The sequence below is a fragment of the Populus trichocarpa genome, chromosome 6 (assembly GCF_000002775.5).
Source record: "Populus trichocarpa isolate Nisqually-1 chromosome 6, P.trichocarpa_v4.1, whole genome shotgun sequence".
Classification (NCBI taxonomy): Eukaryota; Viridiplantae; Streptophyta; class Magnoliopsida; order Malpighiales; family Salicaceae; genus Populus; species Populus trichocarpa.
The window spans coordinates 26,205,004-26,227,673 of record NC_037290.2 but is presented as its reverse complement, the minus strand read 5'-3'; the positions used below and the strand labels follow the sequence as shown (position 1 = coordinate 26,227,673).

The window sequence follows — 22,670 nt, the reverse complement described above, 5'->3', positions numbered from 1 at the left end:
ATGGCAAATCCTTGCAAGCTTGTCGAGCTTGCTTTTATTCGTATTACGAGTCCTCTCACTATATATTCATAAATTGACCCCGTAAATTGACTTAGATTGGTTGTCAGATCCAATCCAGAAATTAATCCTGGAAAAGACTTAAATTGCTAGGTCATTAAGTTAATTCGTGGGTTAACATGAATTAATTATTTATATTAAAACAATAATATTTTATTTTTTAACAAGATATTCAGATCAACTTGGTGGCTAGAAACTTGACCGGATCAACTAAGTTTGTCCAAATTAATATCTTCTGGTCCTGACATCCAGGATCAACCTTCAACTATGCATAAAAAATGCAGCATATCTTAATTTTCTTCCCATAAAGCGTTGGGATTCATGCCACCATGTGTTTTGCCCCCAAAATAGGGATTAATAAGTTGCTTAACTATGCATTCCCTAATTAAGTACATTAACAAGTCATTTTTCACTTTCCTTTCCGGTCGAGATCCAAACATGGTAAAGGTAGAGGCTAAGTAAGGGTGGAGGCAATAGAGGCAGCGGCGTGATTGAAATTCAGAGCTCGCAAGTTCACTGCCACTGCCTTATTTGGTCGTGGCATAGATGGATGGTAACCAAGCCAAAGTTTATTCCCATCCCCATCAGAGGAGATCCAATCTATTTTCTCCTCTGAAGGGCTTTCATTGCCTGATTACACGGACTTCTTGGGGCATGGGGGAAGAAGCATCTTCTTGCCAAGAGCTTTTCAGCAGCAGAAACTCTGAATGGTTCACGATGGTGATCTAACCGAGAAAAATCGAGAGGCTTCAGACAGGCAGCCGAACAAAACTGAAACACTACAAAGAGCTCAGGTAAAGGAGATGCAATTAGCAAGAAAGAAACCTAAGTATGGAAAACCACATTTACAACAGACGGATGAAATGGATAAAACAGTCTCCAGACTCTTTACAGACTCACAAGCTCACAGTTCCAGCTACCTCGAGACCCAAGCACGTATGCTAAACTTGGATAGTTCTATTCTAGAAGCTGAAACATGTAAAATACACGTTGGCAGCCTGTCGACTTCCTTCGTCTTTCTATCCTTACAAAACATATGATGCTATTATCATGTTTCCCTGATCAGCTTCGCACCACAGGATTCAATGCTGGTCCTTTTTTTTATCCTTGGGTAAGAATAAAAACCTAGCACAGTACCTGTTCAGCATGCTCACACAGAGCCACCACCAGATGCACCACCTTGATTTCCCAAGAAACGGACTACTACACAGGTGATGTTATCTGCACTGCCTCGCTGGTATGCTTCCTGCATCAACCTCTTTGCTGCCTGCTCGGGGTCCAGAATTGGCTGGATCATTTCAACAGCTTCCTAAGGAATGGATGGAGCATCAGATGGTGATGACAAAAAAATAAAAAATAAAAAACAAGACCATCAACTGTTTTTATTCTGACGAGGAAAAAACTTCACTAAAAAGCACCAGTATGCCAATTTCCACCAGATCATTTGCATAGTGGTGGAAAATGAATCATCAACCTCCATAACATGAAAGCATAAAAGAAGCTAAAAGGACAAACCTCGTTTGTGACAACATCCCATAACCCATCACTTGCAAGGATAAGAAACTCAAGGGAGCTGTCAACCTTTTCCTCCTACAATTTCCATGAGAATATTGGTCACCAAAACATGCTCAAAAGAAAAGACGCAGAAGAAAAAAATCACAAGGCCCATAGTCATGTTGGAGCGTATTTTTATTTTAAGGACAACTGTAAGTAATTGAAAAGCAATACATTGCTCAAGAATTATGAAATGAAACGCTTGAGCAATGTTCATGAATATTCATGCATTTAGCAGTTAAAAGTCTATCTCCAAAAGGCATCCCTGAATGCACCTGAGTGAGTGCAAGTGTGCATGTGCTCATGAGTAATGACATATAAATTTTGGAAGATTTATCATTTTAAGGTATCTTAAATTGAAAAATGTCAACCATTTGTTGAATAGATTAAGAATCAGACCTGGATTTCTGGGTCAGCAACAACATACTGCTTCAAGAGCCTATCACCAAATGCACGAGAGACAGCTAGGACACCACCAACTCTCCAAGTACCTGTCATTATTTCCAGTCATCACGAGATACATATGGCCCAAGAAAATTTTAATCAAAAAATAGAAAGAATGAGGTCCTTACCAGCCCACATGACAAATCCTCCAGCATCTTCAATCCGTTGCCGCTCATCAGTCTGGTCTGGCTTGTGATCTCGGGAAACAGCAATAGCTAAAGAAAATGGCAAGACAATTTAATGACTTAATTATGTGATAAACTAAACAGATACAACCACAGTACTCAGAAAAATGCTCTCATACTCTTTCCCAAAGCATCTGCTTTTCTTTCTGTATTTTGGTCCGTTGTCATTATCCTGATTTAACAGGCCAATAATAGATTTCTTTACCTTTCCAAATTACATATTACCATGAGATGCACTTTCCTAAGTGAAAAATCACAAAAAAATTAACACAAGCACTGGAACTTTATTATTGGAAATCAAAATCAAAATCAAAATGACAAGTCTTTTGCATCGACTGTTCCCACTTAGAAAAAGAAAAAGAAACGCTCTAGGACATTAACTATAGCTAACAGATTTGGCTCTCCAAATTTCAAATGACGATTTTGTATTGAAGTTACACATTGATTTCTCTTAATGCTTCAAAATTATGAATGAAGTGATACCAAGTCATATAACTAAAATTTTGTTTCAGTCACGGTCTCCACTCTTGTATTGTATTATTATTTACAATTCTTAACAGCAGCAGCAGCAGCAGCATTGCCTTATTCTATATGATTTCTTCAACAGTACCGGATGACTATGAATTGAATCTTTAGTTTGGAATTCTAGGCAACAGCCAACTTAAACAAAAAAATTAAAACACTGGCAGTACTGTTTTCATAAAATGCATCACATGTTGGAAAAATGAAAAGGATTCTAGAAGTTGCAAATGGTTTTACAATCATTCTGAGTCTCACCATTGCCACCCCGGCATATGACAGCTCTGGAATCTCCAACATTAGCGACAAGCAAACGATCACCAACAAGAATAGCTGTAGAGGCAGTTGATCCAGCATCCCGGTTCTGATTATTTTCTGATTTCAGAAATTCAGAGTCTGTGTGATTGTATGCATCAGCTGCAGAGAGAGGGAGCAATTCAAAATTAAACATCAAGTTCCTTGAACGAGAAATTTGAAGATTAGATAAAAAGAAACATTGGCACTAAGGAAATGAGATACATATAGCTGATTTGGTGTCGGAAATAAACTTTGGGTGCTTGATCAGATTGCTAAAAAGGTTATGCTTCACATATTCAGCTGCTCGTGCACCTCCATGACCTGAAAAACCATGCCAGGAAAATTTGCTACATTATCTGCTCATAAGATTGAAAAGGAAAATTATTGCAAAAGATATGATATGATTATATTTCTCTTCAACTAGCTAGCAACACTACAAACAAAAAAAAAGTGATTATCTATTAAACCAAATAAATAACAGTACAACAGACTGGTATAGGCCGTCTCAACGTAAAATTTGTGATTAAACATGCTAGATCTGCCATTCCCAGCCAACAATGGCATTGGCATATGGCTTCAAGTACTGCAACCACACTGGAGCAAACAATTGTCTACCAAAATATCCAAATCTGCATACAATCAGTTCAACCACGTTCCTCCTCCACAAGAATAAATCACAGATTGAGCACACGGGCTAATCTATGATAGTTTAATTTCCCCTATGGACCACATCAGTTGAGAATACAACATGCTGGTGACAGAAAATAATGTGATATCAGGCATAAAAAGGAGAAAATTACCCAAGAAATTGCAAAGGGCACATGTGGAGAATTACAAGAATATTCATCAGACAGCACACTTGCATATTAATAGCCATCACAAACCAACAGTTACTTAGATTGGTGCCAAGTGGGATGCACACATAGTAATTAATGAAACTAATGTTGCTGCATTACGCATTTAATAGAAAGTACCCCCTCATCATATCTCTATTGCATTCACTATCCTGCTAAATTAATTTTGCTATATACATCTACAAGTAGAAACAAAGAGTAAAATGAGAGAAAGAGATACCATCAAAAACTCCAAAAAGACCAACTATCTCTCCATCAACACCATCAATTCTTGTCTCGTAAAAATCTTCCATGGAAGATCTTTTCCCTGGAGAGCTTGCATATCCATAACTGAATTTCCCATTCTGACTGTTGCAGGAAAAATTTCAAATTCGGAGCCAAACAAATATTGTGAACTAAATAATATTGGAGGCAGAGGAAGAAAATAAGAAATAGTGATCTTTGAGAGAGATGTAATCCGGCAATCTAAGAATTACACAGCATGTCACACATAGCTTACATGAATGTCACATTACTTGGTTAATGTTAAATAGAAACTACATTGGAGAGTAACAAGAAATGTTGCTTACAGAATTTCAGTAATACTCGAGTTAAAATTTCCATTTCTTGGTAATCATTTCAAAACTTTAAGTATTATGTTTCCATCCACTCAGAGTATTAAGTCACATGTTCAAGACCAAGTAGTCAAATCCATGCAAATTTCAGTCCATGCGACACAATAATTACTTTGGATGATTCATAAAAACATTTCTTGTTGGATTCAAGAATTAGGTCCAAGAGTGAGCAAGAAAATAACAACTCATTCCACAAAGAAAGACACCTCAACATGACAAATCTATAATATGTCAGATCCGTCAAAGAGGGAATCAAGACTTTCTAGCATTATTTTTTCAACGCAAAAAGGAATCTTGAATGCGACAAAAATGAGATTTAGGTCACATTTCTCTCATTTTGCACGTTATCAAGACATATAAGACGACATGCAAAAGAATTACAGGTAATAAGCGAGCAGCTGTGAAATTAACAAAAGAACAGAATATCGACAGAAAATATGTTAAAGCTTTCCGAATTCACGGAGCTTTAAATTTATAGATTACAAGTTCAAACAAAAAAGATTATGATTTAACAAAATCTTCATGATTGGACATGAATCAATGATCATAAACAAGCATTTAATAGCAAGAACAGACAACATACTCGCCATAGACAATCAATATTAATCAACAAGTAAACAAAATCAAAAACCCATGTCATAAACAACAACATACTGGCCAAACACAACATTGACTGCATCAAACCAACAATTGACATATAAAAAACAACTTAACCCAAATATTTACACCATAGTAGATCTAACAAAGACATTAAAGAGCTAATTAATAGAAACCTGAGACCACCGCCGCTTACAGGTGCATCATCAGCATAAACTTGGCTTGAAGATGATAAAACGGAATTCAAATACCCCATCCCTAAAATAAGAATTACTACACAATTCTCCTTCTTTTGCTCTCTCTTTATTCACAATTACACAAACAACAACAATGACAGTGAAGAAATTAATAATTTTCCTTTATATTACACTTTGCTATAATTTGATCTCTCACCAATCTTTTCATTTACTGAATCATTTCCAATTCAGTAACTTAACCTGCACAGCAACCAAATAACAAAGATTACAAATCTTAAAACTCAAGCAAAATTAAACCCTAAATTACATTTGTTAACCTTACACTACAATCTCATAGATTAAACTCGCAAATTACATTTTCAAAAATATAATTTTTTAAAAATATAATTTCATTTACAATTACATTTATTAATTCAATAAAATCTAAAATAGTCCTCATGAATTACATATTAAAAAATGGAAACTTAAGAAAAAAACATCTACTTAATTAATCAATGACATTAAATCTTAAAAACAAAAAAAGACTCAAAATCCTCGCAAATTACATTCCAAAAATTGCATTGATCAATAATTAAATCTAAGAAAAAAAGAGCAAGATAATATTTACATGATAAAAAATAGAAACAACAACAAATTTTTTTTTTTAAATAAAACTGGAGAGAAAGAAGAGAGAGAACCTGAGAGAAAGAAGAGACACAAGATGCCATGAGGAGAAACGGAAACGCTTAAAAGGCGTTAAAGCACAAAACGACGCCACAGAGAGAGTAGATCGATCAAGATTTTGAAAAAGAAAATTAAAAAAGGAAATAATTTAGTTAGCGTGAAAAGAGGAAGGGTCGTTTTGTTTGTTTTACGAAAAAAGAGGGATTCATGCGCGTAGCCGTTGCGTGAGGAGGTTATTAGACTAGGTCAATGCCAAAATTGCTATTAGCTACTTTATTGTTGACTTGACACGTGTTATCCATGCATGTGATGATGTGTGTTTTTCTATCTTGGGCTGCGTTACACCTGACTTTTATTCTTCTTCTTCTGTTTTTTGTGTGTTTTTTGTTTGGGTGGGTAAAGTCTTATTTTTTTTTAATTATTTTTAATACAATACTTGTTTATTTAAAGGGCCGGTGGGTGTTTTAATGAAAGTTGACTTTGTTGTAGATATAATCTAATGACTGTGAGATGAGAAAATGAGTCATTCAGGTGACAGAGAAAACTATTATTTAGCTCGAGAGTATCATGTTTGAATTATGCTATTGATTATTTTTCCTTTCAGTATAAACTATAAAAATGATAAATATATAAAAAATAAAAACATGATGTTAAAGATAAATATATAAAATATGTTTTTTTTCAATATGGTCTTGAAGTGAATTTTTTTATTTAATAATTAATATTTTAAAATAAATTTCTATATTTTTAAAATAAAATTATAAAAAAACATGTCTATTATCATTATTTTTTTTGTTCTCGGTTATCTTAGATTGTATCTGGTTAATTTACTAAGATTTAACTCATTCAAGACATATTGAAGCTATTTTTTGTATTAACGTGGGTGTTCGGGTCAGCTTACACGCTCCTCGACTAATCCTACATGTCCTAATATTAATGATCATGTAAGCCTTCAATGACTATTATATTAGCAATCACATAACTCGAACTTGAGAATACAGGGAAGCAAACCTCCTGATCCCAAGTTCTTATTACTAGATCATCTACCAAATGGTTTATATTAATAATATTAGATGTGGAAGTGGTGATATATATATATATATATATATATATATATATATATATATATATATATATATATATATATATATATATGGATTAATTATGTTCTTTCTAAATAAATTTAAGCTCTAATTGGATTACTAGTTGCTTGAAAATGATGTTGTCGCACAAGATTTAGTTCATTTCGAAAGGTATCCTAAGCTACTTTGACTTTTACGGAATGTTTATTAAATTTATGGTCAACTTGTGCGAACAAGTTAGACAAACCTATCAAATTACCTTTTATTTATTCTAGCTCAGGCAATAATTAAAATTAAACCTTAGACGTTTTTTTTATTCTAGCTGAGGCAATAATTAAAATTAAATCCCATTTATTTGTTAACTAACGATGTTAATGACTGCGTAATTCTTGTATACATATCCAAGCTATAAAAGCAAAATAAAACAAAACAAACCTTCTTACCGACAAACACATAATATGTCCTTGTGTCCGATAACTAGTTTAATATTATATTAGTAGTTATTTTTTAAAATATTTTTATTTAAAAATATATTGAAATTTTCTTGTTAAATATATTTTTAATATCAACATATTAAATTGATTTAAATATATAAGAAACAAAAGAAAAGGTCTTCACACAACCATGTTGACGTACATTGCCACTTCGAATTATTTATTTATCTACAATTTGATTAATAACTTGAGACCAAACTTGTGCATGAATGATGAGATAGAGACAAATAAAGCTATGATCCCGCAGTATCATGATTTTCCAATGAGCTTATATATACAAGTAGACTTTTATCATTATAATTCCTACCACCACTTGTCAGCACAAAATATCAACAAACTAAACCATCTAGGTGGTGGCCCAGTGGTAAGAGCTTGGGACTAAGAGGTTTGCTCCCTCTTAGGTCTCAGGTTCGAACCCTGTGGACGCTCATATGATGGCCACTGGAGGCTTACATGGTCGTTAACTTCAGGGCCCGTGGGATTAGTCGAGGTGCGCGCAAGCTGGCCCGGACACCCACGATAATCAAAAAAAAAAAAAAATATCAACAAACTAACCATCTAGGTGGTGGTTCAATGGTTTACCACTTGGGACTAAGAGGTTTGCTCCCTCTATGGTCTCAGGTTCGAGCCCTGTGATTGCTCATATGATAGTCACTGGAGACTTACATGGTCATTAACTTCAAGGCCCATGAAATTAGTCGAGGTGCGCGTAAGCTAACCCAGACACCCAAGTTAAACTAAAAACAAATGTCAACAAACTTGTTGAACCCTGCCAGATGGCAACATAATTAGCATACCCTAATCTAGTAGGGTTACCGTTAGGGTTCTTAAAGCTCCATAGCATCAAGGAAAATGGGCTGTGAGAGGGAGACATATCACGTGGAAATAAATTAGGGCCTGATAGATGTAGAAGAGAATACTTGAATGATTTTGCCACGTGACAACTGATCCATTCCCTTCGTCAACACTCATCAGCAGTACCTCTCTCTCTTGACCGACCTCACCGACAGCAGCAAACATGTCTGTTCACCGTCAAAACTAGTGAGCTGTGAGAGGGTGCATGGAGGGTTCATTCTTACATTGCATGCACAGAGCTTGTATTAATTTCTTCTCAACCAAAGTGTGTGCACTCTGAGAAACATGTATGGAGGCATAATGATCATACAGGAACTGCTAGAATATTGGTTGAATGAGATGTTATAGGTCGGGACGACCAAAGTTTTTATCTAACATTAAAAGAGAATGTTTAGGCACCGCTAATGTGTTTTTTCATGACTCGATCCATCGACTAGTCTAATAAAGTAATTTATTTAAATGTATGATAAAATGTAACAATAGTAAATGGATTAAATTAAAAAAAAAAGTGATCATTGACCCGCACAAAAAAAAAAGCCCCGCAAAAAAAAAAATTACGAAGTTCAATTCTTAGCCAACCTAAAGTTGAAGGATAAAATTAAAAAAAAAATATAAAAAAAAGTACAAAGAAGCAACTTAAATCAACCACAGTTAGCATATCGAACCAAAATCTCGGCTCGTAAGACAAGGATAATATCATAGAAAGTAAATCAGAAAAAAAATGATGTCTAATTCACAACAAATCCAATGTGAAATGATGAAATAAAAAAAATTCAATAAAAAAAAGTCCTAGAAAAAAAGAAAAACTAGCAAAACCAGGTAGGTCCATAAAACTTCATTATCTAAATTATACAAACAAGATAACCTAATAAAAGAAAATCAGGAAAATCATGAAACTTAATTTACAACCCAACCTAATCTTCAAAGACAAAACTAAAAAATATTCAATTCAAAAAAAGACTCGAGTTATCCTAGACTAACTCACCAAACCCGCAACCTAGGATATCAGACCGGGATAACCCTTTATAAAGAAAAGCATAGAAAATCACAAGCCCAACTTCAAACAAAACCACTATGAAAGTATGATTTTGAAAAATAAAATTAGTCTAAAGAAGGACCTAAAAAAAGACTGTTGTCAACCCAGGTTAACCTTTCAAACCCGTGACCTGAGTCTTGAGAATGAGTTCACCTCATAAAAAAATCATGAAACTCAACTTTCAATAAATTCACTGTCGAAAAATAAAATAGAAAAATAAAATTAGTATAAAAAAATGTAAAAAAAAAATTGGATCAGCCCGACTTAACCTTTCAAACCTTTGATCTAGGACATGATAACAAGATCACCCAATCAAAAAAAAATAATGAAGTTAATTCCTAACCAACCCTACATTGAAGGATCAAATTGAGAAATTTTTTTTTTAAAAAAAAACCCAAAACCAAAAATAGTAATAAAAATAATGAAGACTAAATTTAACATAAAAATAAAATGTTAAGACACCTTTCAATTTTGGCATGCTTGCATGAATATCGAGGAGAGGAGAGATAAAAAAGAAAATGAAAGAAAGAAAAGGTTGTTGGAGCCTTTCCGTTGCTCTTCCATTGACACACACCACACCATGGACAAGAGCTCGTAGCGACGCTTCCAATGCAATCATGATGATGATGTTTCGCTATTGGAGGAAGTTGCATGCTCTGCTAGAGCGAGGTGGCTTCACCCCACACGAGCCAACCAAGTTGTCTTACCCATCCTTTTCAATCATTGAATTTTTTTTTGTTTCAAATTTAATCTCTTAAGCTTTAATTGTTTTAGATCAATAAAATTAAATTTATTTTACAAAATCAAGCATAAAATGTGTGTCATAGTTTTTCCTCGACATCACAAAATCTCCATTTCTAGGCAACAAAATAAAAACTGTCACTCTAACAAAAAAAACTCAATGTGAAAGGATCAATTTTTTTTTAAAAAAAATTGAGGGAACAAAAAAGAGAGTTGAATCTCTCCATGAAAGTGCAATTCTATCCCTTATGTTTGCAAGAAAAGTGGCTTAATAGTTGTTTAGTGTTCAAATTCAGTACTTATAGCTTTAATTATTTTAATTCAATTCAATTTCATTTAATATTTTCAAATGAAGCACCAACCAAAAGTCAGTTTTGTTTCTTGACACTGCTAATAGCCAATGCCAAGCCAAACGAAACAAATAACAAACCCAAATATTCCAAATTAATCTAATACAAAAGGATTAAATAAAAAAAAATTGAGTGACAAAAAAAAAAAAAAAAAACTGAAAACAAAGAGAAACATCGTGCGAATCCAAGATGTTTCCTCTCATAATATACATAAAATGTATGATGACTTTCAGTTTTTTTCTTAATATCTGTGTTTTTTCACCGACTCGTGGAGGAGCCTAGACTTGCAAATCCAAGAAGTTTCAGGAAGTTTATGGTTGAATTGCATAATTAGTGCTGAAATAATCTCAAAAGAAAACCTATGAACCTCAGGCCTCAATGCCAAGCGTAATAAGCATTGCGATCCACAACTCCGAGGCCAGCTTTCCTGCTTGACGCAGATAGAGAAGCCCCTTGGCCACCCTCGTGGGCGTCGCATGTCCCTGCAAAGTTAAGGTTAATGCAAATAATATACCATCAGCAACCTCTCTAAACGTGAACACTCAGTGATAGCTACTTTCTTTATTAAACTTTTTAAAATCTTCATGTTTATCTTTCTCAAAATATTTTTTCCTCTAATGTTTTTGGCACTGCTGTTGGATTATGATGAGAACCAAGGAGACCAGAAATCAACAGCAAGAGTAGAAGCGGAAATCCTAGCGAAAGCAGATGCAGCAGCAAAGTCGGCAGAACAGTCCTAGCGTGACGAGGATTTCTGGCAGCTGTAAGTCGACCACAAGAGGTAGATTCCTTGCTCAAACTGGAGTGGCTGATAAAGGAAGTTTCTAAAATGGAAAAAGAGAAGAAGATTCTAGATTTAAGAGGCTTTATATACGGCAGGGACAACATTGAAGCCGGCAACTCAACCTGGCAGAACTAGGTCTCTAAGTTGAGGAGTTCTGACTTCTCACTCGAGTTCTGAGTTCAAATTCGTTACGATTAGGGTTATCATTATTAGTTATTTTCCAGCGTGTAAAAAAACACCAGTAGGCAGTAACTCTTTCAAATTAAGACCAAGATGATTTTTCACATTAACATGTTGAGCCTGCGGTGTGGAGGTCTCTGCTGTATGCTTCAGCGATAGAAGAATATCTCTAATGAAGTTCGGTAGACATCAAGAACTTTCTTGGAACCATAAGAAATTATCCAGCACTGACTCTGAATCAAAATGGTAAACTTTGAAGGTTAGCCTAATTAAGAAGTGAACATTACAAATTAACTAGGTACTGACCTAGAGCTTGCAGGATAAACCATCAGGTTTTTTCATGTAAAGGTTACTTCTGACAATGCTAAGTGAAATGATTAAAATGATGATATGCTAAAAGCATGGTCTTATAAACAAAATAAGATAGAAGCAGAATGGAAATGGGAAACTGAAGTACTAATAACTAACAAAATTGAGTATATCCAACAGGCTAGTTCCGTAATGAGAAGCATTTTAAAAATTAGGGATACCCTTATCAGGACTAACAGGATTCTAGAAAAAAAAATACAGATAATAACTCTACCAGAAAGATTAAAGGAACTCGGAACTTAAAGGTTGACCTGGAAGCCAAGCTTTTTTTCAGTATCTGCAAGGTTGCTTGAAGTAGAAAACAGGCTGAATAGGGGCGGAGATTTGAATATATGAATACTGATCACTCCTGTCCGTATTCAAAAGAAAGAATTTCCTCAGAAACATCTAGCAATTCTTCAACTTCAACTTCTTTTGCCTCGTACTCTTCCTCTTCATCACTAGCTTCTCCATCCCTTAGAACCTGCCTCTGCAATCTTTCCTCTTCATGCAACAGCTTCCACTCATTGACCCACTTGTACCATTCATCCTTCATCATCCTCCTCTTCTCACGGTCCTGTTCACTCAATTGTAAAGAAACATCCTGGTCCTCTGCCTCGTACTTCTTGCTATACTTCTTCAAGTTCTTAGCAATCTCTTCCTCCTTTTCAGGACTCAAGAGAGATAGTGGCCTTGGGCGCCACAAGAACTGTCACAAGTGGTGGAAAATCAACAAGTAATCGAATAAGAATGATGCAAATCAAAGTTGCTACTAACAAGAGATTAGCAGTGGCCAAAAGAATGGTCCAAAGTTCAAAGACAAACGAAGATTATCCATTTTAGCAAGGGCATTGTAACATAATGTTTCACATTCTCAATCAATCAGGTGGCCCTAACATATCATTGATACTAGTTATTGGAATAAAGACACCATCAAGGTGACGCTAAGATAGTGGTGGTATTTTACGTGTCAATACCTCCAACCAATTAAAGTTGATTAAGGCCAATATTTCCACGATTGATCTTACCTGGAAGAAATGATCCTTCAGTGTCCGATAAAGTAGCTTTCCATTGAAAGACCAGATGTTGAAGCCATTTTCCATATCATGATGAACTGAAGTCACCGAAGTTGCAACATACCTGCAAACAAGGACAAATATCATAGCCATAGAACAAGTTTAGTAACAATGGATCAGCTTGATTCAGGCTGTCAAGAAGGAAACTTATCTACCATTACAAATATGGATTAGTCCAATTTCATTTGCTTAAAAACAACAACATCATGGTACCCAAATAGCCACATGATTGATGCTATCAAGCAATTTCTCAAAATTTACCTTCCAGTGGGATCCCATTCAATATCTGTTGCCATAAAATGCTCAGCTGTTGCCATTGTCTCAAGCTCATCAACATTGTAGAATTCCAACTGACCATTGAAACCTTTAAGTCCTGCAAGAATTAGGTAACGACCAGATGGGGACCAGAAAAGAGCATTTGCTTGTTTGCCCTTAAGAGTAGTTAGCTTTGAAACCCGGCCAGTGTTATGAGCAGTCCTCATTGAGTAAAAGCTTACATCTGGCCTAGGGCTGTCACCATGAATGACAGCAAACCTATGGCCCTTAGGCTCCCAAGCGAAGGCAATTATCTTATCGTTCTTATTGTCTAGCTCCAACACCTCAATTGGTATGTCCCGCTCTTTTATACGGAAAAGCTCAAATCCTGTGTACGTGCTTTTCTTGGTCTTTGTATACCTATCAACCTTTACAGCAAGGTAGTCACCGTTACTCTGCCAGTACATCTTACAGTCACTGACACTGAAAAGGTTCTTTTGCCGCAACTCCTCTTTACCGGGAATTTGAATGAGGCTCACCTATGAATTCATACAGAACATAAGTAGATTTTTTTTATTTTATTTGCAAAATAAAATGACCCATCCATTTCACACCTAATTACTCACCCTGGCAGGTTGATTCCCGCCACCAAGTTCAGGAACAAAGAGAGCAAAAATAGGATCTGTTGGTGACCAAATGAAGTCCATCACATTTTCAGCCTTCAAGGACTTTTTGTCTACAAGGCTGAATGACTCTGTTTCATACACAGAGATCATGTTCTTCCCAATTTTGGCAAAATATTTGTCGTCTTTCCCGCCACCCCATCTGGAAAAAATTAAATATTAAATCAGACCTCGTGATCAATGATGAAAATGGACGAATTAATCATTAAAAAGAAAAGGGGAGAAGTTTTATCAGGATTGCAGATATCATGGGAAAAAAAACCCACCTGAAAACAGGCCAAGAGACTCCTGCAACACCACCAGCTCCTCCAATAGAAAATTCATCAGCACTTCCCTTAAAGTCTCTCATTACTTTACCAGTTCTCACATCAAAAATATTTATCACAACCCTCTAAACACCAAGAACACATTAATCCCAGCGCCACAAAAAAGTAAACAGACAACACCACAAGGAGCAGAGAAATAGAAAAAAAAAAAAAACTCACATTAGCATCACGAGGATTACTTGGTTCATGGCTGCTGTAGGTTACCAAATATTTCTCACCGGGGGAAAAATCAATGAATTTAACCTACAGATGATATCAAGGTTGGAGATTGTTAAACAGGAAATCAAAATTCCATGTCAAATTGCAAGGAGAGATGGCAAAAAAAACACCTGAGGATGAGCATAACGCATTAGCCGATTAAAGGTACTGTCGCCACCCCAAACTGCAGCACCCTGCCTATGAACTGTTGCCAGGTAAGTCCCAAGCGGAGACCACTGCACAAAACTCTCAGTCCAATACTGTAAAGGCAAATGTGTAAAGTCATTTGCCATAGTCAGTGCAATTTCTAAGAGATGAGAAAAAAGAAACTAGCCATTTTGGAAAGGAAAAAAAAAACTCACAGCACGCTTGTAAACAGGATCAGGCTTCAAATGTCTTGCATCATTCCAGAAAACCTCAGTGTCTGAGCCAGTGCGAATCACAAACTGATCTCGAGCTTTTTCATCAGTGAGCCAATGTTGAAGATTTTCCTGTTTATGACACACGAATTACAGAATATTTTATACAAAGTAAATTCCAGAAAGTTCAAAAGCACAATGTTTTTATGGCCTTAGTTATTACATTTTTCTCTCTTTTGTTATTTTTATTTTGATGGGAACATAAGTTGATAAACTTTGCAGAGTATAGAAATCAGATCTTCCAACAATGAAGCTAGCAGAAAAAAAGATGGGTAAGGATGAGAAAAATGATTGAACTAATTACCCCGGGAACATATGGCCTGATCTCTGGAGGTGCCCACTCATCAGGAACTTTCATAAATCTATTGAAATCTTCAATCATGTTGACAGCAAAAATATGAGCTCTATCCAACTTGTACCCATTTGTCTTTTCCTTAGCTAGCTCAGCTTCCTGCAATCATAACAAAATGAATTGGTAACGAGTAAAAAAACAAAACAAAAATGACCATGGACCTCAGACTGGCTACTCACAAACCTAAAGGCTGTTTCATCAGCAAATAACATTTAAAGAAAAAAATAAAAAACTAGTTTTACTTATGACCATAGCCAGCCCTTTCATTAGTCCAAGCAAAAGCCAACTGCTTGACAAAGATGCCCTAAGTATTCTTTATATGGTATGCCATGCACACTACTTGCTACCTATCCAAGCATTCAACAGCCACAGGCCAAAACCAACTCTTACAATTAACATAGATGCCCAAAGTGTGCTCTATATAATATGCCAGGTACAATACTCGCCACCTATACTACTTATATATTACACATTTCTACTGCAACATTATCACTAGATATTTTGGGGAAGGAAGGCAATGCACAAAGCCACGTTTAACCATATGGATGCAAGAAAAGTAGAGTGTATAACAATCATCAAAAAATTCAAAGAAATGAAAGCAAATGGATGCATTAATACATATACACCATGGGAAAAATGATTACCTGAGGGGTATTGTACTCGATGAAACAGTAACCCAAAGTTTTCTGAGTCCCAGGATCAACAGGCATCCAAAGGCCATCCTCCTTAATAACACCAATCTGACTATAAATCTTGTTGACAACTCCTTCAAGCTTATCAAACTTTTCTTTCGGAACAACCGGAAGATTATCAACTACAATAGTGTTCCCTAACCCATAGTCAAAATCCATCTGTTCTTCTTGATAGACATCCTCATCATCACTACCCAAAAAAAAGTAAATTAAAGAGTCAGAATCAAAGCAAAAGTACATAGCGGTAATTTACTTTAAAAACATATATAATCTATTTTCCTTTATTATTATTTCTAATAAATCTAACAAATGTGGCAAGCATTTTTGAATATTTACCCAAACAGCGTTTCATTTCACTAATAATTAATATTTCTTTCTGGTTTTGCCTCTTAAACTATAAATTTATTATAAATTTAACCTTCTCTTTCAAATATTAACCAGAAAAATTAAAACACAGCACACAGATTTTACAAGATCAATTATACATATAATTACTGTATTTTCACAAAAAAAATATTATAAATAAACAAAACACTCACAAATAATTCAGAAATTATATAAAAACAAGCTACATAAAATATTAATAATCTAATTTCCCTATATTTTCTAAGCAACCAAACAAAACTTAACAAGACACAAAAAAAAGGTAAAATAACTTATCCTTTAAAAACTGACCTAATAACGCCAAAATCATCTCCAGGAGGAAGTTTAATTGAATCAATATCGATTAGCGAGAGATCTATGCCAGCCGCAGCGGCTCTCTCTTCTAGTTCAGTCAATGATATTTCTCCCATAGCTAAAAATCGTTTATTGAGTTTTCTCTCTCTAGAAACTAGAGAGAGAAACAATGAGGAGGTTTTGGAGGGAGAGAAACGGTAGGTTCGCACAGCTTGCTGGAGAAGAAGGGGAAAAGAGTGAGATACGAGTCAGTCTGTAATTTAGGGTTTTTGCTTGATGAGATGAATGAGTGGAATCACGAATGTGCCATTAGAGATTTATTTATGTTGGGCTTCGGTGATTGGGCCTAGATGGATTGGGCCGACTTGGAAGAGAAGGAGAGCGGGAAAGCGGGAGAGGAGGCAATGTATCAAAACCGACCTTGAGTTTGACCAATTCTGTCGTTTTAGTCCTTTGGGTCATAAATATTTGTCGTTTTGGTATCTTTTAATTACTTAAATTGATCATGGAGATTCTTAAATATTATGGAATATATGAGTGATAATTGAGGTATTTGGCTCAGATGGTAAATATTTTTTTTTTAACTGGTGTTGTTATTTTGAATACAAGTCTTTAAATTCTTGAAAAAATATCAGTGTAAATATGATAAGACTTTAGCTGAAACAACCTTGAGAATTTTCTAAAATGGATGTTATTTTCACTCAATTATTTTCTTTTTATTTATACTGTTCAATTCACTGTAGTCCGGTAGCCGAAAGGTGTTTCATATCTCCTGATCCTGACTGACACCAATATTTCAGATCTGCAGGTTCTTTTGCTGGTAATAGTGAAGAAATTCCTATTGATGATGTGGATGAATTAGAAGAACTCGAAGAAGCTCATGATGGGATGCTGGAAATGAGTGTAATTCAGAAAGTCACACATTGGTAATGTCTTGTATTACCATTCATCTTTTCTTCAGCAAAGCTTTATGATATATATTTACTTGGATGAATCATGCCTTATCCATGCCCATGGTGGTTTTTTCCGGTGATGCATGTACTTGATTTACTCCGGTGCATTCATTGATCCCATTTTATGAATATGAGGTAGGTACAGCTATTGTTCTTCACTGATGAAGCATCCAAAGAACGTGACTCAATTATTTACCTCATGATGATGGAAAATGCATATGAAATGATCTATAGAACTGTGGCTAAACCTTTTCTAAAAGACTCTCCCTCTTCATGGTGGCTAGGCTTGGACTGGAATTGTGCAGAGAGCAAAAATGTGGCCAACCATTGCCTGTAAACCCAAGTTTTGGCCGCAGAGAGTTGGCATGTCAGCCATCACTGGAAACAATGGCCAGCTGTTATCAAGAAGTCAGTCATGAAGTCAACTGCCAGAGTGAATCAGGTTAACTTGTAATTGATCCATAAAGGACAAAGGCAATAGTTTTGTTGTTTCGTAATTCGATACTGCATGGGGGAGAGGGAGAATATAGATAGCCCCCATCGTGTCCCCCTTGCAAGAGGGTGGCGGTTTACAGACAGCCAGCCTTCCACTGTAAGCTAGTCAAGATGGAAGGAGCCGCCCGAGCAAGGGTCCCTGTCCAGCGCAGAGTTTATGGCTGGGCGAAGAGGGGAATTACACAAGTAGCCTAGTAGCCCGCAGCCCTTGTCAGGGGCAATACCAATACTACTTGTGCAATGCTTGTTAGTTATGGCTGTTTGCACTCTAAATGAATCTCGATCTTTGTTTAATAAAAGATGAAAAAACTGCCCCTAGTGTGAGTTATGCTTTGTCCTGCTTCACCGATGCTGGTTTATAATTGTTTATGGACCACAATTAGGTGCTTAAAAGGGAAAAACGAGCAGAAACAGAGCCCATATTTAACCGAACTAGCAAAAATGGAAAATTGCTGGTTAGGATTATAGATATAAAACCTAACACAAGGGTTGACAGTTGAGCGGGTTAATCATGGATCATCTCGAACTTTTTTCTTAAAAATTGGATTTTTTTTCATTGACCTGGTTCGGAAGAGAAAAAAGGGCAAACCTCAAAAAAAAAAAAATCCAACTTATAAGAGATCTCAATTATATTTCTAACTTCTAACATATGATAATAAATTCTATATCATCAAAACAAGCCAGGTTTTGTAATTTTGGGAGATTGCTCTTAAAGGTCGGGGACTATCACGAGGTTCGCCAACAAGAAGACTCCGGTCAGTCACTAGCAAGTATGGCGTGGAAGGTTTCTATAGTTGTGTGATAGGGTAGATGATTCTAATAAATTCTTGAGTAGTAAGTGAGCTAAAATGTGATAGGTGATAAAAAACTGATGTATATTATTCTTTCACACAGGATGCTTAGAATAATACAATAAATTGATCAAATGAGACTAAGGCTTAAATAGCCAGAACAAGAAACAACAGAAACAGCTAAAAATAAGTTCACGTCTTCAACACCCTGAAGATGTGGATCCTTGCTTAAGAATAGGTAAAACTAAAACAGAATATCAAATGCTAACAACACTGTCCTAATAACTAGGACACTTATTAAAATTATTAAGACTAAGTCTAACAATTGCTCCCCTAAACTGAACATGCTTGAAGCAGTTTAGTTTATTTCTTCAGCTGAATTCACCCCAAGTGCAGCTCTGAATTTCTCGAACAGTTCCAGCCTTAGAGGCTTGGTCATAATATCAGCCAGCTGCTCATTTGTACCACAATGCTCTATGTCAATTACTTCATCCTTTGTAAGATTCCTCAGAAAATGGAATCTTACGTCAATATGCTTACTCCTACCATGAAGAACTGGATTCTTGGCAAGTTTTATTGTAGAAGAATTATCACACAGAACTTTGACACACTTCCTTTCAGTACCTCCAATCTGTTTAAGTATCTGTTGCAGCCAAATACATTGACATGCACAAGATGCAGCTGCCACAAACTCTGCTTCTGTAGTTGAGAGTGTCACCACTGGCTGTTTCTTTGATGACCAAGCCACTGCTCCTCCACTTAGCATGAAAACATATCCAGAAGTGCTTTTTCGATCATCCAAGTCCCCTGCATAGTCACTATCTGTATAAGCTAGCATCTCATCTTCACATCCCTTTCTGTAGAATACACCAAGATCAGTAGTGGCTCTAATATATCTGAGAATTCTTTTGGCTGCCATCATGTGAGATTCCATAGGATTGGCCATGAAACGGCTTATCAGACACACACTATAAGCCAAGTCAGGCCTTGTGACTGTTATATACATTAAACTCCCCACTATTTGTTTGAACAAGGTTGCATCTGCCTTCTTGCCATCTTCTTATTTTGTCAGTCTATTGCTTCCTGGAACCATGGGATTCTTAACACCATTACAATTTTCCAGCCCAAATCTTTTCAAGATTTCTTCTGCATACTTTTTCTGACCAATATGAATGCCTTTGGAACTTTGCCGAATTTCAACTCCCAGAAAATACTTCATTTCACCGAGATCAGTCATTTCGAATTCCTTTTTCATTGACTCTTTGAACTTGCTCACCATAATTGAATCATTGCTAGTAAAAATGAGATCATCGACGTATAAACTTACAATTAGAATTCTGTTCTTCTCTTCCTTCTTTATGAACAATGTGTGTTCATAGCTACTTCTCTCAAATCCCTCCTTAGCAAAATAACCTTCAATTCTGCTAAACCATGCTCTTGGCGCCTGTTTTAAGCCATAAAGTGCTTTCTTCAATTTATAAACTTTCTTCTCTTCCCCGTTAATCTCATAGCCTGGAGGTTGTGCAATGTATACATCTTCATTCAACTCGCCATAAAGAAAAGCACTTTTGACATCAAGTTGAAAAAGTGTCCATCCATTCCTTGCTGCCAAAGCTATCACTGTGCGAATTGTGTCCCACCTAGCAACTGGGGCAAAAACTTCATTGTAGTCTACCCCCTTCTCTTGTGCATATCCTTTTGCCACAAGCCGAGCCTTGCATTTGTCCACCTCTCCATTTTCATTTAACTTGGTTTTATAAACCCACTTTACTCCAATTATTTTTGCTTGCTTTGGTGCATCAACAAGCTCCCAGGTCTCATTCTTTAAGATTGCACCAATCTCCATATCCATTGCATCCCTCCATTGTTTCATTTTTGCAGCTTCTTCATAATAAATAGGATCAGCAGAAACCATAAACAATGAAAAACTTTGTACCTCTTCTTCTGCTTCAAAGTTTTCCCCTCTTATGTAGTCTTGAAGATAGGCTGGAGCTCGAGTGACTCTTCTCTCGGGCAGAGCAGGTGCTGCAGCATTACTGGGGATGCTACCGTGAGATATTGCAGCATCATTGGATTGACTGGATTCTCCTTCTTCTAGTGATTCTTCAGTTTCATTTTCTTCATCACTGGAGGCATATATGTCTGCATCAACTTCTCCCCAATCAAGCATATCATTCTTGTCTTCTTCTGTTTTTCTCCAATCCCAGCTTTGCTCTTCTTCGAACACAACATCTTTACTAACTATCACCTTTTTTGTTATGGGATCAACCATCTTGTATCCTTTGGACTCTTCACTATACCCCAGCATCACACACTTTTGACTCCTGGCGTCCAATTTCAGCTTCTGTGGATTTGATACATGCACATTTCCTATGCATCCGAACACTCGAAAATAATCAACATTAGGCTTGACTCCACTCCAGCATTCTTCTGGTGTTTTATTCTTTACAGCAGAGGTTGGACTTCGGTTGAGGATATGACATGTCCATTTCACAGCATCTGGCCAAAAACGAGCAGGCATCTGTTTCTCTTCTAGCAGACATCGTACCATGTTTAGAATAGTACGATTTTTGCGCTCCGCAACTCCGTTTTGTTGAGGAGTGTAAGCTGTTGTCAATTGTCTTTTAATGCCTTCAATTCTGCAAAATTCTGTGAATTCTTTGGAGGTGAACTCCCCTCCTCTATCTGTTCTTAACCCAGCAATAGATAGACCAGATTCTTTTTCCACAGCATTTTTAAAACTTTTGAATGTCATGAAAGTTTCACTTTTCTCATGCAGGAAATACACCCAAAGTTTTCTACTCATGTCATCAATGAAGGTCAACACATACCTTTTGTTGCCATGTGATTCCGGAGTGATAGGTCCGCAAAGGTCTGAGTGTATGAGCTGCAGCTGCTGTGTTGCTCTCCAATTGCTTTTCTTTGGAATAATTTCTCGGTGTTGTTTTCCTTTCATGCAGCTTGTACACATAGAGGTTGGCACTTGAAACTTTGGAAGTCCTTGGACAAGTTCCTTTTGTTGCAGTAAATTCAGACTTGTGAAGCTTAGGTGGCCATATCTTTTATGCCATAAATCACCGAGATGATTGCTGCTCACATTTAAACAGGTAGATGATGCATGCAACACAATATTTGCCAATACTACGAACATCCTATTTGATGTCATCTGTGTATGCATAATTAAACCCCTTCTAGGATGATAAACTCTACACTCTCCATTTTGCATCAAAATAGCCAAATTTTTCTCTTGCAACTGGCCAATGCTCAACAGATTATTTTTTAATTCAGGAACATAGTAAACTTCTGATATTACTTGAGTTATACCTTCTATTTCAAGTCTGATGTTGCCCTTCCCTTCCACTGGCATTCTGAGGTTGTTTCCAAGTTTCACCGAGTGACTGAATTCTTCATCTAGTTCCACAAACCATTGTTTGTTTCCTGTCATATGGTTAGAGCAACCAGAATCAAGAAACCATACGACCTCTCTCTTCGAATTGTGAAGTTCAACGTAAGACATCAAAAGGAGTTCTTCTTCTTCATCCAACTCAGCGTAATTAGCCCTTTTTTCCCAATCAGGACACTCATATTGAAAGTGTCCCAATTTATGGCATTTGAAACATTCAACCAGAGCCTTGTTGGATGTTTGTCTGCCTCGTCCTCTACCTCGTCCTCCTCTATACATGTTTCTGCCTCTTCCTCTGGTTGATCTCTCATCATATGCGACTTTCAACACCTGTTCCTCTATTTGTTGTCCTTGCATCCTTTGTTCATGGACAAGCAGGCTTCCATGTAATTCATCAATACTCAGGACACTTAGATCATTTGACTCCTCTATTGAACAAACAACATAGTTAAATTTTGGAGTCAATGATCTAAGTATCTTACCCACCACTGTGCTTTG

At 36.2% G+C, this 22,670-nt stretch overlaps 2 protein-coding genes across 2 annotated transcripts; both read right to left on the bottom strand.

Moving 5' to 3' along the window:
• Positions 1–847: 847 nt before the first annotated feature.
• On the bottom strand, positions 848–6,166 carry LOC7489167 (probable protein phosphatase 2C 59). The gene is made up of 9 exons (XM_002308684.4): positions 5,996–6,166; positions 5,298–5,558; positions 4,131–4,258; positions 3,279–3,377; positions 3,018–3,176; positions 2,184–2,270; positions 2,011–2,102; positions 1,573–1,647; positions 848–1,366 (listed from the first exon to the last, which is right to left on the bottom strand). The coding sequence occupies exons 2-9, from the start codon at positions 5,375–5,377 to the stop codon at positions 1,208–1,210; spliced, it is 879 nt and encodes a 292-aa protein (XP_002308720.1). The 5' UTR covers positions 5,378–5,558; positions 5,996–6,166; the 3' UTR covers positions 848–1,207.
• A 5,772-nt stretch (positions 6,167–11,938) lies between these two features.
• Positions 11,939–16,826, bottom strand: LOC7459900 (eukaryotic translation initiation factor 3 subunit B). Its single transcript, XM_002308683.4, has 11 exons — positions 16,528–16,826; positions 15,805–16,042; positions 15,113–15,259; positions 14,752–14,880; positions 14,521–14,649; positions 14,351–14,434; positions 14,132–14,256; positions 13,809–14,007; positions 13,189–13,721; positions 12,880–12,991; positions 11,939–12,560 (listed from the first exon to the last, which is right to left on the bottom strand). The coding sequence occupies exons 1-11, from the start codon at positions 16,644–16,646 to the stop codon at positions 12,216–12,218; spliced, it is 2,160 nt and encodes a 719-aa protein (XP_002308719.1). The 5' UTR covers positions 16,647–16,826; the 3' UTR covers positions 11,939–12,215.
• Between the last annotated feature and the right edge of the window lie 5,844 nt (positions 16,827–22,670).

Bases quoted from the DNA above. Each gene is read 5' to 3' on its own strand.
- LOC7459900 (XM_002308683.4), bottom strand. From the start codon at position 16,646: ATGGGAGAAATATCATTGACTGAACTAGAAGAGAGAGCCGCTGCGGCT. The intron at 14,435-14,520 runs GTGTTTTTTTTG...TATCATCTGTAG, and splicing joins TGCGTTATGCTCATCCTCAG to GTTAAATTCATTGATTTTTC. The intron at 14,008-14,131 runs GTGGGTTTTTTT...AATTTTTTCCAG, and splicing joins GTCTCTTGGCCTGTTTTCAG to ATGGGGTGGCGGGAAAGACG.
- LOC7489167 (XM_002308684.4), bottom strand. From the start codon at position 5,377: ATGGGGTATTTGAATTCCGTTTTATCATCTTCAAGCCAAGTTTATGCT. The intron at 3,177-3,278 runs GTATCTCATTTC...CTCTCTCTGCAG, and splicing joins CGACACCAAATCAGCTATAT to CTGATGCATACAATCACACA. The intron at 2,103-2,183 runs GTAAGGACCTCA...AAATAATGACAG, and splicing joins AGGATTTGTCATGTGGGCTG to GTACTTGGAGAGTTGGTGGT.